Source organism: Emydura macquarii, unplaced genomic scaffold (assembly GCF_026122565.2).
Source record: "Emydura macquarii macquarii isolate MOO-44397 ecotype Brisbane River unplaced genomic scaffold, CSIRO-AGI_Emac_v2 contig_3671, whole genome shotgun sequence".
In the NCBI taxonomy this organism is placed as follows: domain Eukaryota; kingdom Metazoa; phylum Chordata; order Testudines; family Chelidae; genus Emydura; species Emydura macquarii.
This window is the reverse complement of record NW_027133808.1, coordinates 4,232,288-4,250,148: the sequence shown is the minus strand read 5'-3', so window position 1 is coordinate 4,250,148 and position 17,861 is coordinate 4,232,288. Positions and strand designations below refer to the sequence as shown.

The following is a 17,861-nucleotide window of genomic DNA, read 5'->3' as shown; positions in this document are numbered from 1 at the left end:
TAGCCAAAGCATTTTAGAGGCTTCTGGCAAAGATGTGTAACAATTACAGATCCCCAAAATAATACAAAGTGAAGCATTAATCCTCAGTATATAGTACAATGTACTCTTTAGTCAGCAAGGTAAAAATTCCACTGAAACAAGGGACTGGGCAATACTACCTTTTATTTCTCATTAATATAAATGTAGACAAAAGTAAAATTCTCTGTTAAGCTGTCAGAGCTGTATTGATTAAGGAAGAACAAGATTCAGATTTTTATTTGTAGGATTGTGTGTGCATGAAAAAACTTCTTAATCTTGGCATTTTATGAGAACTTTCTTTCTTTCAGTATTCCCTGAAACTGGAGAAAGGAGATTACACTATTCGGTTACAAATCCGTCATGAGCAGAACAGTGAACTGGATCGCATCAAAGACCTTCCATTTATTATTTCTCACAGGTTGTCTAATTCTTTGAGCTTAGATGTTTATGAAAACCATAGCCTTGCTCTGTTAGGAAAGAAGAAATCAAACAGTTTGACATTACCACCAAAACACAGTCAACCTTTCTTTGTTACATCTCTGCCTGATGACAAGTAAGTTGATGTAACCTATTTTCCAGTGTAGATTTAACCAGCTGCCTCTCTAAATCCAACTAAAATGATACCCATCAATGTGGTACATACCTTTCTAGTGTGTGTAGTTCCGTATTGTAACTGACTAACAAAATATGACATAAGTGTTGCTGTTTGACATTTTTGAGTTCTTTATAAATTTAGTCTTAGTGGAACTTAAGTAATTTTATTATATCCTTATTTAATTATGTTTCTATTTTCCTATATTTTTATTAGAATACCTAAAGGAGCAGGACCAGGATGTTATCTTGTAGGAGCTCTGACATTGTCTAAGACAGAACTTGGAAAGAAAGCTGTGAGTACTTGAAACCAATAAAGACCCTGTTCTCAAATGTTCATATTTTTCTAAATGGGAAATTCTGTGTCTTGATGATCATCATTGTGCCTTTTTTTTTAATCTTCCTGTTGAGAGTATTCAGTGTACTAAGCCAAACACATGGTTTTTTGTAAAAGCAGTTATCCTAGTGTAAAAGCAGTTGTCCTAGTGTAAACTTAATTCTGAATTATTTAAAATGTAATCCTGCAATTTAATTTGAAATTCTAGTTTAAATCGTATGTCTCCAAAAATTATTTTAAACTATGCAGAAGCATTTTGTATTGCTGTAGAAGCAATTGCTTCTCCCCAACCCCCCATTGTTATGGCAAACTTGTGAGAATAGGGTTCTTTGTATAACTGCCTACCTGAATGTCATTTTTAACGTACAATACTACTTCATGTGTTTTGCTTTTGCATGTTGCTTCTCTAGTCATTTATGTGGTACACTTCCTTATTCACGTGCATGCAGCTTTCAGCAAAAAACACCACAGAATAAATGTGCCTTTTGACACCTACGCTTACATTTTACTTTTAAAACGTAGGAGACCTCTATTTTGTAGACTGTAATGCTGGGGCAGGCTTCCTTACCAGCTGCAGACTTCCGATGTTGTCAACCACTAATACAGCTGTGTGCGCCAATGTAATGACATAGAAAAGAAATCTTATCTCCTTATGTCATAATGGAAAAGCTGTACCTCTTCTGTCAGTATGTAGAGACCTAGAAATTTATTTTCCTGACTTGACTGAATTTTCAATCTGACTATAGCTGTAAAAGCCAAATCAGTCTTCCAGTTTATTCACTTAGTGCTAAGTTTTGGAAGGGTTCTCTCAGATACTCTAGTATTTTTTAAATTGGTTATTGCTAAGATTAAATCACTCTGAGTAGTGTTTATAAGTCAATATTTACAGAGCTAGAGTCCATATAAAAGATTCTAAGGCCTTAAAGACTACTGAATTTTTTTTCCCAGTAGAGTGCTCTTTGTTCCCATGGAAAATATTGAATGTTTTCTATACAGTCATAGGCATATGTTGGTACATAGGAAATCTTGTTTAGCAGACCAAGAAGGTTTCAGGTAGGTTAGATTAAATATATTTGATTTATGACATATTATGTTTTCTCCCTAATGTGTTAATTGTAGGTGCATATAATACTGCAGGCTAAGTAACAACTCACCAGATGATGGAATGTTTGTATTCAATAAGCCGTACTTTTTCTTGTGCCATAAAAACTTGAGGAACACACTAATTGAGCATGTTAAACTTTTAGTTTGGCTTATATTTACTTGTTTGTACAATAAATTCACAGCAAGATTGGAAGTTTACTGCTGTTTTGACAAACATATAACTGTTATGATAGTCTAGGATATTTTCCCTTTCATCTGAAATTCAGCAGAACAATTTGTTCTCATTCTTGTCTAGGCTATTTTACATCAGATTAAAAAACCATTAGGTACAATAATTTCTAGAATGGGAACCACTGGAGATGCAGTCGTTATTGCTTATAAGGTCAGTTTTCTTGAAAATGGTTCAAGAGAAACATAGAGCTCATTGACTGAGCTTTTCACCTCAGATTCTTTACACAATCACACACTTGTGTATCATGTTATGGGCACAGTTTGTTGGATGGGTGCCATCAGTAGTATCACAGTCTATGACAGAAGGGAGGAATAGGCAATAGTGGTATTTCTAGTCCACTAAGTGTGAACTGAAAAAAATGCAGTAGTATTTTTGTACATTAATTCTACTTAAGTATTATAAAATGGAACAGTACCACTCATTTTCAGTTTTAATCTAAAACTCTCAATTGTGTTGTTTTCTAAAGTTCATTTTGCCATCGTTTGTTGAGCTAAGTGGTTAACAACACTTGCCTGTCTTAATAGGAACAAGGAACTATACATACAAAAATGCATTAACAGTTTTTTGTTTTTTTTTATTTAAAAGACATTAAAATATTAGTATGCTTTAAGAGCATGTTTTGATCACAGACCTGGCACTTTAGTAGTTTGAGCTCTCTAGGTAGAAAATAAACTATAATCATACAGAGAAGGTGTCTCCATCCTGTGTAGTGTGTGCATGTTTTCTTACAGTATGTTGTTCTAACTCCAGGGGCAGTCTGCAGCAAAACGACAAGGAAAATTTAAAAAGGTACTGAATGTCAGTTTTTGGAAAAGATATACTTAAGTCTTTTTGCATATGACTTAGAGAATTTTTCTATTAGTATTACACTTAATTTTTCATTGTCTTCCTCAGCTGCCTTCTCTAATATAGTCTTGTTATCCCCTTCATACCTTAAGGAACATTTGCTGTTAGAACAACCAAAACATTACTGTAATAAGTTAATTGAGTGATGTGGGCATTCAGATACTTATGTGATAGGTGCCTTAAAAATGCATGTAATAATGAGTTGCTCTGTAACTGCTTTTCTTTATTATATAATATTCCCCCCATTCTCTCTCTAAAGTGCTTGCAGTCAAGACTTTCCATGGCAAATGTTTTGCCTTCCATCTTGTCTTCTAATGAATGCACTGAAAATTGAACTTAATGTTTATGATATGTAAGTCATGGTATCCAATTCCTCCTCATCACCAACTGAATGTATTTCTTTGCGGGTTAGTTGTACTGAAACCTAGACTGGATGTAGCACTAGAAAATATACCATAGCAAACACTGCTTTTGCAGGGGGATGGATTAAGTGACCTAATAGACTTTTCCATCTCTAGCTTCTGTGATCTTCTTAAACAAAGCATAGCCATAGCTCAGTGTAGATTAATTTAATTTGGCATAAAGTCAGCCTGTTCCATGGAATGGTAGAAATTATAATTGGAGCAGATGGTATTATCTCTAGAAAACTGTCATTTTCCTATCTAGTATCCTTAATGTAAATAAATTAAATGATAAAGTAACATAGGAATGTATGTGTTTTTAAACAAAATGAACATTTTAGCATTCTGTAGTAGGTATTCGAACATTCTACCAGCAGATGGGCAATTGAAAACCAAACAAGTCTTTTTAAAAAGGGCTGTGTCATTTGATTACTTCAGTTCTTTCCTATCTCCCATCAGCTGTAGGTTACTTCCTTCAGGCTAACTTATTTTCCTGCCCTTTCTTCTTCCTCTTCTAAAGTGACATGATTATTTTCCCTCCTATTTTCTTTCCTCTCTGTGGAGTCTGTTTCCTTGCCCTGGAAGGAAATCATACCTACTTGCGTATTTCTATCTTTCGCTAATCTGATGGGTCAGAGTTTTGGCTGGGGAGAAAGAGGTATGTGGGCCACGGAAGTCACCAGCTTCATGCAGTACATTCTACCTTTGCTGTATTAGCCAAGACCCAGTCTGGTTGAGAAGCTGCTATCTTTGTTGGTCTTGGTATGGATACACCAGTACAGGGAGAAGGTCAGACTGTCCAAGAAAAACTTTGGTGCAGACTGCTGTCATTTTCCTGTGTTCACTTTTGTATCATCTCTGGACCTAACTATAGCTCATTTAGAAAGAATATAAAAATGCCCTTGTAAATGCATCCTTTTCCTGAAGGATAGGCAGTGCTGATCCCACTAATTGTAAATCCACAATAAAGGAGCTACTATAGTACTTATTCAGAAAACCATTCAGGGTATATTGGATATTAGTGTGACTCCCTCCTCAGGGCTCCCCGGAACTGTAAGCCACTGCCTTAGCAAGAGTTCACTTTCCTGGAGATCAGACTGTCACACCAGTCTATCCACTTCACCAGCAAACTCCTTGAGAGTCTGCCAGTCTTAACATTGCCTTGCAGGTAAACATGAATGAACCTGAGTTCTCCAATGGCATGTTTCTGTAGTGTCCAGTCTGTCTTTATCACTGTACACTCTCAGAAATTAAGTTTTCTGTCTCCAAAGGAATGGTGTACACACCAGCCCTGTTAGATTAGTTGAGGGCTCACTCTGTACTTAAATGTAACAGCACTGAGATGGTTTATAGTAAAACTAAGAATAAGTTTATTAACAAAGAACAAAGATTTAGGTGATAATAAGCAGAGATAACAAACACAAAATGGGTTACAAACAAAATGAACCATGCTTTCTAGTGCCTACAATTTAAGTCTAGCAAGTTTGTCTGAACAGCTTTCTCATCTACAGCGTCTCCAGCCCTTCCTGGTAGGAGGATCCAATATTCACAGAACCAGAAGGTGCTATCCCCTTTGTTCCCTAAGTAATGGGTACTGAGGAGTTCTTACCCCTTCTTTTTATACTCTAGTAAAACTTTGAAACGTATTCTTTGAAAAGTAAGTGCTGACAAAGTTCCTCTCCCCTGTTCCTCTGGTAAATTTTGCTTTTTCAGTTAACTGAGGGTATGTCTACACTGCAGAGTGAAGTCGACTTAAAGTCGACTTTCACCCGCCAATTTTTAGAAGTCGCTGGAGCGTGTACACACCACGCTCTTTGCGCTGGGCTCGTGCGTCCACACTTGCCAAGCTTGTGTCGACATTCAAAGTAGTGCACTGTGGGTTGCAATCCCACAGTGCAACTAGCCACGGTGGCTGTTGGGACGAGTTTCATCGTCCCATGATGCAACGCTCCTTTCCCCTCCCTTCTTCCCCCAAACAAACAGGAAACCAATTTTCGTGCCATTTGTTTATGCCACGTACTCGCCATTGCTGCAGAGACATGGAGCCAGCTCAACTCTGCACTATTATTGTGAGCGTCACAAATACATCACAGCTTATCATTGAGTATTTTCAAAGTAGAGCAAGAAGCTGAAGCACAGGCAACTGCCATGCTACCGGGGCTGTCCTGCTACAAGCCATCGAGTAGAACAATTCCCGATTGCTCCAGGCTGTAACACATCATCTGCAGTCCATGGAGCGCCGGTTCTGGTCCCGGGAAACAAGCACAGGCTGGTGGGACCGCATTGTTATGCAGCTGTGGGATGATGACCAGTGGCTGCAGAACTTTCATATGCAAAAGGCCACTTTCCTTGAACTTTGCTTGGAGCTGGCCCCATCCCTGAAGCGTGTGAATACTCGCTTGAGAGAAGCTCTGGCAGTGGAGAAGAGAGTCGCCATCGCTCTGTGGAAGCTGTCAATCCCCGACTTACCACTCGGTTGGGAATCAATTCGGAGTCGGTGAATCTACAGTGGGTGCTGCCATGATTCAAGTGTGCAAGTCCATCAATAGACTTCTGCTACGAACGCTTGTAACTTTGGGAAATTTGCAGGACATAGTGGACGGATTTGCCGCGATGGGGTTCCCAAACTGCGGGGGGGCCAGGGATGTGCGTCCCATCAATATCTTAGCGCCTGCCCACCTAGCAACCGAGTACATAAACCCCAAGGGGTACTCTTCCATGGTCCTGCACGGCCTTGTGGATCAAAGGGGTCATTTCACCAACATCTATGTGGGGTGGTCTGGGAAGGTGCATGACGTGTGCGTATTTTGGAATTCGGGGTTGTTCTCTAACATGCAGGTGGGCACTTTCTTCCTTGACCAAAATATTCACATCGGGGGTGTGGAAAGGCCAATAGTGATCCTGGGGGTTCCTGCTTACCCCTTGCTCCCTGAGCTAATGAAGCCGTACACTGGGCACCTTGACAGTGACAAGGAGTGTTTTAATAACAGGTTAAGCACTTGCAGAATGGTTGTTGAATGTACGTTTGGGCGTTTAAAGGCCAGATGGAGGAGTCTGCTCACTAGGCTGAACATGAGTGAAAAGAACCTCCCATCAGTGATATCTGTGTGCTGTGTTCTTCATAATGTGTGTGAAGCAAAGGGGGAGAGGTTCCCCCAGGGTTGGGCTGTGGAGGCAGAAAGACTGGCCGCCAATTAGGAGCAGCCCGATGCCAGCAATACGCTGAGAGCTAACCGCGGCGCGCTTTGCATTAGAGAAGCATTGAAAACCAGGTTCTGCAATGAGATGCAGGACTGATTTCTGTTCCAGTCTGTTTGCCTTTGCTCAACATCCCCCCCACCATCGATATCAGTACCCTCCAAATCCCTCCCAAACAAGATATGATTTAATAAAGAAATGTGTTAAAATGATGCAAACTTTTATTTATGAACATTCAAGTCATGGGGGGGCAGTGTTCATTCACAGTCTCAAGGGGTAGTGTGGTTTCTTGCAGGCCAGCTGTCAGCGGGGCTTCCGCTGCTTTCTGCTCACCTCCACCGGGGTGGAGTGCATCCTGTACTGCAGTCTGGCCATTCTCCTCCGAGACCTCTTGGGGGTGAGGGGCAGGGCAGCAAAGCCATAGGCGGAAGAACATTATGGAGGGGCTGCAGCAGGACTCTGTTCGGCCTCCACTCCTTCTGAAGCTCCACAAGCCACCAGAGCACATCTGCCTGGTTGATCATGATTCGCAGCATCTCCTGCGTGGTACTACGATCATGCTCCTGCATTTCTCTGCAACTCTCCCTGTCCCCATGTCCATATTCTGGGACAAGGTCAGCTGCCACGCTCTGAGCGCTCTCTCTGGCCGCGGAGGTGTTCATGAGCTCGCCAAACATGTCGTCTCTTAATTTTTTTCCCCTCTAATCTGCGATAGTCTTTCCACAGCATTTCTAGAAGGTTGGGCCAAGACCAAGGTGTCTACAGAACGAAAAGAAATGCACAAGGTTGCCATTGTTAGCAGATCCAAGAAAATGAAACAACTGCAATAATGTATAAAATACTCCCCTTGCAGTGCACAAGGCAAACCCAGACCCTCATTCCATTCCTAACATCCCAGAAGGGTCGTCTCGCTGTGCTATTACAGAGATGGTAAGCCAGAGGCACTTTACTGTGCTATAGAGAGGATTAATGATCTTTAAAAAGCTCATTTCAAATGCCCTGTATTAGAGGGATGCCTGGATAACATGGTTTAATTTGGATGACCGTTTTGTCACGAGGCGGCCAGAGGGGATCTGAGGACAGCATGTTTTTGGTGAGGAGTCAGAATGGCTGTTAGCTTCCCTGGCTTTTTGAGATGACTGCTGTAGCTCCTTGATCTTCATGTGGCACTGCTGCGCGTCCCTGTTATGTCCCTTCTCCAGCATGCCCCGGGATATCTTCCCGTAAATGTCCACATTTCTTTTGCTGGCTCTGAGCTGAGTCATAACGGACTCCTCGCCCCACAGACTGATGAGATCTAAGATCTCTGGTTGACTCCATACTGGCGCGCGTTTGGGCCTTGCAGTAGCCATGAAGAGCCCAGTGACAAAGCTCTGTCCACACTGGCTGCACAGGAAATGAAAATTCAAATTTTCCCGGGGCATGAGCAGAGGGGCCATTTCCGTGTAGCATGAGCACGTAACAGCAGAGCGCGAATATCCAGAGCAGTCACAACAGGGCATTGTGGGATACCTCCCGGAGGCCATTAACAGTGAATTACATTACGCTCTGTCTACACTGATGCAAAATCGACCCAATAAAATCGATTTAGGTACTACACCACTTGCGGAAGTGGTTTTATTACATCAACTTTTGCCGGTGTTTAAGTCGACGGAACTGCCGTACCAGTGTAGATGCAGGCTTTTGAAGATTGATGTAAGTGACGTTACATCGACCTCCGTCGCCAGTGTAGACCAGGCCTTAATCAGTTTGTTTACATTAGATATAAATGTACTTCCATTGTCTCTGGCCTCACCTTGGTCAATTTACATTGGAGACAGATGAAACAACATTCCTTTGTCAACAACAGACTTGTTTATCTGCTCTACTTCAATTGCTTGGTCTGTACATTTTTAGTAACATATTTCCAGCACACGTAGAATTCTTAATAACACACGCTAACCATACAAACCTCATACAATATTAATAACATAGGCGTGCGCACGGGGTGTGCCGGGTGTGTCCAGGCACACCCTAATGCCGGGGTATAATACATACCTTCTTTATCCGGCCCGTGATTCTTTTTTGACGTGGCCCATGGCGCCGACTTGCTGTGTTTAAAGCTGGCACCAAAAGAGAGGAGGGCGCGCGATCCTTCAGCGGACAGCGGTGCGAGATGGGATCTGCGGCCGAAATACCCTCTATCGCGTCATTTCTTGGCGGAGACTATGACGCGGCGAGAATTCCGCTGGCGGGTAATTCAAATGTTGCCCACCGGCGGAATTGAGTTTGACACCCCGATAAAGATTTCCTGGGTGCACACCCTAATGAAAATACCCTGGGTGCATACTCTAACGAAATGTGCTGTGCATGCCTATGATTAATAACCAGTATGTCACCAGTTTGTATATGATACAAGACAGTTTGGCTAAATATTCTAACTACAGTGTATCGGGTGTGCTCTTAGCTAGTTCGTGTAAAGGGTTTCATAGGGTCACAATTAGCCCTCCGTCAGTCCTTTTGATACTTACCATGCCTTCCTGAAGTATAATGCCACGCTTTTTGCTTCCAGGAAAGATTTTCCTATCCTGTGGTAGTGGGTGACGGTTGGAGGGGGGAGCATGTGGGGTCATGTCGTGTCCCCCCCCTCCCCCCCACTGACTCCAGATTTGATACTTGGCTTGTTCTGAGCATGCTGTTACACTGCTGAAGCTGACTGCCTTCCCTCTGCCCCTCTCATCCCCCCATTATTGGCAGGCATGGGTCATCTCTGGTAGTGGGACTACGCTTTGTACAGATGGAATAGTGGGTCCCATAGTAAGACACAAAATAATGGAAACTGCCAATAAAAGGGAGTAGATGCCCTTGGGATGATTGTTTGGCTTGATGAAAGTGGCTAACTGAAGGACGAGTGCACTTCTGAACAGAGGGCCCACCTCCTCCTGGATGTATATGACTGCTAGTTTACTTTCCAATGTGCCTGTGGTGTGTGGAAGATCCAGTGTCACTCAGAACTCTATAGCTGTTGGCCTGGTTCAGAGACTTTGCCTCCAAGACTCCCTTACATATTAATCCTCTTCAGAGGTAGCCTATGTGGCACTTTTCGAGGTTTCCAGGATGAATCACTATCTCCTGCTTACGGTTAGAGAGCCTTGTCTGCCCACCAGGGAAACCCTCCCCAACTTCTGGTTGCAGGCAACATGAGCACTCTGTTCTGCACTCCAGGAGTCCTGTTCGTTCCCAATGCAGGCTTGCAGTTTACACACCCCACTTTGTTACACCGGAGTACCCAGTCCCTTATCTTCTGGACACCCACAGTATATGATGATCCACTGCCTCCACGGAAGTAATGCATGCCAGTTCACTGGTTTCATCTTAATTCAACACTCTCCTTTGCTCAAGGCACTTACTGTGTCTATAGTAAAACCAAATTGAAGTTTGTTTATTTAACAGAGCTTGAGACTCAAATAAAATCAAGTATAAGGTTTGGGAATATAGGGTTACAAGTAAAAGAAAAACATGAAACGCACTCTATAGCCTATGCTTATTAACAAGATACTTTCTTGTCTAATAAGGTATTTCTCACCCAATGGTCAGTTGTTACAGCGTTTTCCAGTTCAGAAACCTGGCAGAGTCTTTCCTTTGTATTGAATAAAGTCATGTATCCTTTCTGCTTCTTTTATATAGTTAGGCTACGGTCTCTTTCCTCAGGACATCCCCTATTCAGAAACTTTTCTTGCGGTTCTCTTGTCTTTGTAAATCCTCAGGCCTGCACCTGGTCCAGACAGTAAACATAGGGCTGGCTTCACGGATGTCCATTGTTCTCTTGTTGATGGAGTTAGCCCTGAGACCCTCCTCACCTCAGGTGATACGTTTCACTTCAGTAGTTTTGAAACCCAATATCCTACATGTATGTAACTCTAAAATTATTTCCCATACCACCATCACACAATAACCATGATAACTGGCTAGTTCTTAGCTTTTGGCAGAGACCACACATGACCTCCTTTGGTAAAATATTGAGAAGATGGTTGTATGTTGGGGTAACATACCTGCCTTGGCATGTCTGTATCACAGCCTATAAATAATCCCCAATGATATTTTGCTGCAATAAGGAACCCCCTACAAAGCCCCAGTGTGTTTTGGCAGAAATGCTTGCGATTCCCATTTTCCACCAGGATAACAAGCACTCATTTTATGGCTGCTTCATGATATGCTCTAGTAAGAGAGATCACTCTGCTGTGCTTCAGAAGTATCTTTGCCTGAAGAGTCATGGGTCCCACAACAGCCCATCAGAAGGTGACTGTAGGTTCACCAGTACGTGGACCTGGAGAATTTCTAGCCATTGTGTGTTAAACAGTGTTTCTCTGAGCTACTCTATCAAGTTTCCATCAAGACATTGCAAAATCCCTTCTTGCACTCCAGGAGACTGCTTAAATGATCCATTCTGGAGCACTCTCCCAAGTCTTGCTTCAAAAGGCAGACTCAAGAGACCTATTATCTCTACTCTGTTTTCCTCAGACAGTTTGTGTTTCATGTTATTTTAGGACCAGGAATTTCTTCCTCTGAGTTCCGTCCATCTTTATGGAAGCCCTTTGCTTCGCGATCAGTGTGGCCAGTCTGAGGGAATTCCTGTGGTCCTGTATCTGTGAAACACCTGTTTGCATAGTCTCATTTGTATGGCCCACTAGAAGTCACTTAGACTTCGTTCGGAGTTGCTGCTGGCAGTTTATAATGCTTGTATATCACCTGTCGACAGCTTCCAAGTGTTTGCCAAGATCATAATAACTATAGTATCCAGCCTTTCTGAAGGATATACTCTTTGTCCACCTATATCTTGACAACAGAAATCACTCAGGATATGTCTACACTGAAAACTCTATAGTGGCACAGCTGTAGTACTTCAGTGTAGATACTGCCTACGCTCATGGGTGAGGTTCTCCCATCGGTGTAGGTAATCCATCTCCCTGAGACGCAGTAGCTAGGTCAACAGAAGAATTCTTCCATTGACCTAGCACTGTCTGCACTGGCTTAGGTCTGCATAGCTATGTCTCTCAGGGGTATGGATTTTTCACCCCCTGAGAAATGTAGCTATGGTGAAGTAAGTTGCCAGTGTAAACCAGCCCTAAGACACACCACCCATGCATTGAGCAGGGGTCAAATCCTTACCAAAGCTGTGAAGAAGGGCAGTATGCTCAATATTGCACCCTCTCCCTGAAAGGTTAGACTGAGGGATGAGATTGGATGCAGAGTAGGAAAGGGTGTCCTGAGCATGAGTTCCATTCTAACTATAGCTTCACAGTCACTGTTCTTCTCCAATCAGGGCTTTTCTTGTCTGGCTTTTCAGTAAATCCAGACCTAACAGCTTCCTTTCTCTGGTGGCTGCAGGACTTAAAGATCTACCAAGGCTTTTCCTTAAAATTGGCCTCAGATAGGCAGTGGTCACAACAGATGAGTGTCTTGGGTTTTGCCCACCATAAAGGGGCTCTGGGCTGCTGGTCCGTAGCAGAGAGATTCCTGCCAGTCAACTGTGAATAAATTGGTTTACCTTCTTCCAGGCGTCACAACTCGAAGGGCAAAGTATTCAGTATCCAAACAATCCAATTGCAATTGTTTGCGCCATGTCTACCTAACCACTTTTGTCATTATAACTTATGTCGCTCAGGGGGGTGAAATAAACAGCTGTACCAACAGAAGCGCCAGTATGGACAGTGCTATGTCAGCGGAAGTAGCCACCCACCGCTCGTGGAGGTGGTTTTATTATGTTAATGGGAGAGTTCTCTGCCGTTGGCATAGAGTGGCTACACAGGTGATCTGACAATGGTGCAGCTGCATTGGTACAGCTGTGCTGCTTGTAAGCTCTCTAGTGTAGACATGGCCTTAGATCAGTAGTCTTGGTCACATGGAGTCGGAGTGAAAATGGAAGCCCATTGCATCATCCTTTGGACCATGAAAAAGCTGTTCTAGTAAACCACTTACGTTGTGGGCTTTTTAGCAGCAGGGCATAATGGCTGAGCTGTACTTTGAATAATCAGAAGACATGGAATGTACATGTGTTTTATTTGTTCTAAGCAGGGTTCTAAGCTAAGTGGTTTTAAATAGCCATCTAGGTAAACAGAAATCTCGAGCAGAGATTCCCAAACTTGTTTTTGCTGTGCCCCCTTTCAGAGATTGATGTTCCAGGTGTGACCCCCTCTTTTTCCCTCTTCCTGGCCCTGCCAAGCCCTCTTGCTCTCACTCTCCCAGCATGCTGCCCCCTCCAGCAGACCCAGCTTACCCCTTTCCCTGCAGCAGACTGCACCTGCTGGCTCCAAGAGCTTTCTCCATGCTGCTTCTGCTGGCCAGACATCACTCCCTGCGTTGCTGCATGCTGCCACTATCCCAGGGTCTGGGGAACATGGGGTGGGATGTAAGGTGGAGGGGCAGAGCAGTAAAAGGCACTATGGGGGTGATTGGCTCGCTCTCAGACCCCTCTTCCGTTGCCTCCCCTTGGGCACCAGCAACCTCTGCCACTGCTTCTGCTGCTCAGAAATTAGCAAGACTGTGTGGGAATGTTCAACTTTGCATCAGGTCCTCGCTCTCCCCAATAACCTCAGCACGCCCCACAGTGTGAAAACCTATACTCGAGGGCAGCAGTTTTCAAACTTAATGACCTGAGCCCCTCTCTTGAGTTAAAATTTTTGGTTGTGCCCTCCAGTACCTGCCCCTCCCCCCTCAGGTTTTCAGGATGGGGGAAGGTGTGTGCGACCCTCCCTGGGAGCAGAGCCAACACTGACCCACAGGCTAGGTGGCCCACTGAGGTGGCACTCCCTCTCTGACCCCCCCGTCCCCCGAACGTTCTTCCGTTTTTTTCCCCCAGGGTGCGCCCCACAGTTTAAAAAGCTCTGCTCCAGGGAAATACAGATGAGGATGCCTTCATCCGTTGGAGGTTTGACATAGCCCATCACATCTTTCCCGATCTTCCTAATTTTGGAGAATTTTGGATAAAAATGGGAAGGAGTGTTTGTGTTAAAGATTTATATTTTCTTTTTCTGAGACCCGTTTACTATTTGCAAATTCAGCTGGTGTCTTTATAAGAAATTGAATACATTTCAAATGGTCTAGAAAGAGGTCCTGTGCAATGGAAATATGCCATGTTAAATAAGTTGCTTGAATTTTAAAGCTGATAATGGCTTGTTTTAGTAAGCCAGCTGTGTGTGTATGCATGTGCTCCTGGAGCATTTCTTGTGAAAATTGTGATGGTGAATTTTTATTTGTAATTATGTGCCTGGCCATCTCAGAGTGATGTATAATTAAAGTCTCTGTTCTGAAAAGCTTTGTCTAATTTGACAGATATGAACGGGAGAGTAGATGTACAAATGAGAAAAGAGAATGGGACTAAAAAACCACATAGAATCATAGAGTTGGAAGGGACCTCAGGAGGTCATCTAGTCCAACCCCCTGCTCAGAGCAGGACTAACCTCAGCTAAATAATCCCAGCGAGGGTTTTGTCAAGCCACAGCTTAAAAACCTCTAAAGATGGAGATTCCACCACCTCCCTAGGTAACCCATTCCAGTGCTTCACCACCCTCCTAGTGAAAAACTTTTTCCTAATGTCCAACCTAGACACCCCCGCCCCCCCCAACTTGAGACCATTGCTCCTTGTTCTGTCATCTACCACCACTGAGAACAGCCTAGCTCCATCCTCCCTGGAACCCCCTTTCAGGTAGTTGGAGGCTGCTATCAAATCCCACCTCATTCTTCTCTTCTGTAGACCGAACAGACCTAGTTCCTTCAGCCTCTCCTCATAAGTCTTGTGCTCCAGCCCCCTAATCATTTTTGTTGCCCTCCACTGGACTCTTTCTAAATTCTCCACATCCTTTTTGTAGTGGCAGGCCCAAAACTGGACACAATACTCCAAATGTGTCCTCACCAATGTCAAATAGAGGGGAATGATCACTTCCCGTGATCTGCTGGCAATGCTCCTACTACTGCATCCCAATATGCTATTAGCCTTCTTGGCCACCAGGGCACACTGCTAACTCATATCCAGCTTCTTATCCACTGTTACCCCCAGGTCCTTTTCTGCAGAACTGCTGCCTAATTCATCGGTCTCCAGTCTATATCTGTGCATGGGATTCTTCCGTCCTAAGTGCAGGACTCTACACTTGTTCTTATTGAACCTCATCAGATTTCTTTTGGCCCAATCCTCCAGTTTGTTTAGGTCCTTCTGTATCCTATCCCTACCTTCCAGGGTATCTACCATTCCCCCCCCAAAATTGCTGAGGGTGCAATGTACCCCATCCTCCAGATCATTGATGAAGATGTTGAACAAAACCAGCCCCAGCACCGACCCCTGGGGCACTCCACTTGTGACCGGCTGCCAGCTAGACATGGAGCCATTGATCACTACTCGTTAAGCCCTATGCTCTAGCCAGTTCTCTATCCATTTTATAGTCCATTCATCCAACCCATACTTCCTTAACTTGCTGATAAAAATACTGTGAGAGATCGTATCAAAAGCTTTGCTAAAGTCAAGGTATATCACGTCCACCGCTTTCCCCACATCCACAGAGCAGGTCACCTCTTCATAGAAAGCAATCAGGTTGGTCAGGCATGACTTTCCCTTGGTGAATCCGTATTGACTGTTGCTGATCACCTTCCTCTCTTCCAAGTGCCTTAAAATGGATTCCTTGAGGACCATGATTTTTCCAGGGATTGAGGTGAGGCTGACCTGTCTGTAGTTCCCCGGATCCTCTTTCCTCCCTTTCTTGAAGATGTGCACTATATTTGCTTTTTTCCATTCATCAGGGACCTCCTCCAATTGCCATGAGCTTTCAAAGATAATAGCCAATGGTTCTGAAATCACATCAGCCAACTCCCTCAGCACCCTCGGGTGCATTGTATCCAGCCCCATGGACTTATGTATGTCCAATCTTTCTAAATAGTCTTGGACCTGTTTCTTCAGCACTGCGGGATGTTCACCTCCTTCCCATTCTGTGCCGCCCAGTGCAGCAGGCTGGGAGCTGACCTTGTCTGTGAAGACAGAGGCAAAAAAGGCATTGAGTACCTCAGCTTTCTCCACATCCTCTGTCACTAGGTTGCCTCCCCCATTCTGTGAAGGGCCCACACTTTCCCTAGTCTTCCTCTTGCTGGCAACATACCTGTAGAAACCCTTCTTGTTCCCTTTCACGTCCCTTGCTAGCTGCAACTCCAGTTGTGCTTTGGCCTTCCTGCTTTCATTCCTGCATGTTCGAGCAGTATTTTTATAATACTCCCTAGTCATTTGACCAAGCTTCCACTTCTTGTAAGCTTCTTTTTTGTGTTTAAGTTCACCAGAGACTTCTTTGTTAAGCCAAGCTGGACGTCTACCATATTTGCTATTCTTTCTGCACATCGGGATGGTTTGTTCCTGTGCCTCAATAAGGTTTCTTTAAAATACAGCCAGCTCTCTTGGATTCCTTTCCTCCTCATATTAGCCTCCCAAGGGAGCCTACCCATCAGCTCCCTGAGGGAGTCAAAGTCTGCTTTTCTGAAGTCCATGGTCCATATCCTGCTGTTCTCCTTTCTTCCTTTTGTCAGGATCCTGAACTCGACCATCTCATGGTCACTGCTGCCTAGGTTGCCACCCACTTCTACTTCCTCTACCAAATCTTCCCTGTGACATGAAGCTGACATCTGAGCTCCGCTTTCATTTTTGTTGAGTGTATAACACATTTAAAAATATGGTGGAATAGGTGTTTACATCTTATTATTTTAATGATATCTGCATGCTGTCGTAATTAAATTTGGTGACATCCTTGTTTAAAGATGATTTAATACAGGTAATAAATATTTTTCTTCAGACTGAAATTTGACACACGGGGCCAAAACCTGAAGATAAGGCAGATCTTAAGTGTTGGTTTTGAGTCATAGCAGACATTAAGATATTTGATTTGTATCTCATACAACTCAATTTCTTCCACTTGTAGTCCAAATTTAGCAAGTTCCACTCCAGAGTTGTCCGTATTTTGATTGCAAGTGAAGTAATGTGTGTGTGCATGTCTGTGTGTGTGTGTAAACTTTAAATGGTAAGCAGTAGTCTTAACGTTTACTAATAAGTTTAAATGTTGCCCTTAGGAGAATGGGGGAGGTGCTGACCCCAGCGTGGTTTCCTGGCAAGGAAGAACTGCCCAGCTGTGGCTCAGTAAGCCTGGGGGAACCACGCTGGGCTCGGCAGAGCTAAATCATTTAACTGTTTAAATGTTCTATTTTAGAAGTTTAAACAGATAGTTAATTAAACGAATTTTTACATCCCTAATATAAATAATTTATTAAATTGTTATATTGCTTAATTTGCCATAAGGGATGAGAATAGCTGGGACATTTAACTCTGGGAGTAAGTGCTACACATTGAGAAACTTCCTTTCTGAAGGTCATTTTTCTATAGAAAGAAATATATTAATTGTCTAAATGCAGTTTTACACTATACCATAGTAACTCAGTTGCTGTGGCATAACATAAATTAAAAAAAAACCAAAACGTTATCTAAATAGGAATGCAGTGTTTGTCCAGCAGTGGCTCTTGTTCTTTGAGTAAGAGTTTTAAATGAGTGCTTTCTTTTTAAAAGTTTATTCAATATGTGGGTCATAGCTGTTAGTCCTAATCAGTCAATTCATTTCCTTCAAGCATTTGTTTCTGCCACTATTCTTTTTTTTTTTTTTTTTTTTTTTTTTTTTTGTGAAGTGTTAAGATTAAAGTTGATAGAAATTCTTCACATACAGCATTACAGTCGCACAGCTTCTTCTGTCGGCATAGTCAATCCACCTCCCCAAGAGGTGGTAGCTATGTTGATGGGAGAAGCTTTCCCGTCCACAAAGTGCTGTCTAACGGGGGGGGGTTAGGTTGTCACAACTACATCACTCAGGAGTGTGGATTTTTCACACCCCTGACCAATGTAGTAATAGTATAGGTCTGTAGTGTAGACCTGGTCTAAGGAAATCCAGTTAGTTCTAACTCAGTACTCCTGGATGTTGGGAGGGGACCAATCACCCCTAAAGAATTTCAGTAGAATTCATGTCTATTTTTAAAAAAAACAAAAAAACAAAAAAAAGACTAATGGCAGAAACAAATGCTTGAAGGAAAGAGGTGTGAACGTCCTCTTTTTATGCTTATCTTAAGGAATGTGTTAACTCTG

General features: G+C 43.1%; 1 protein-coding gene across 3 annotated transcripts in view; it reads left to right on the top strand.

Annotated features, from left to right (window-relative positions):
* Window positions 1-17,861, top strand: part of TPP2 (tripeptidyl peptidase 2) — an 88,237-nt gene that overhangs the window by 51,745 nt on the left and 18,631 nt on the right. For 2 of the 3 annotated variants that reach the window (XM_067536901.1, XM_067536900.1), the window contains exons 22-24: window positions 327-571; window positions 827-905; window positions 3,033-3,071. In XM_067536901.1, coding sequence (XP_067393002.1) covers window positions 327-571; window positions 827-905; window positions 3,033-3,071 — 363 coding nt within the window. The remainder of the gene's footprint in view (window positions 1-326; window positions 572-826; window positions 906-3,032; window positions 3,072-17,861) is intronic. The other variant, XM_067536902.1, reaches the window with a different exon arrangement.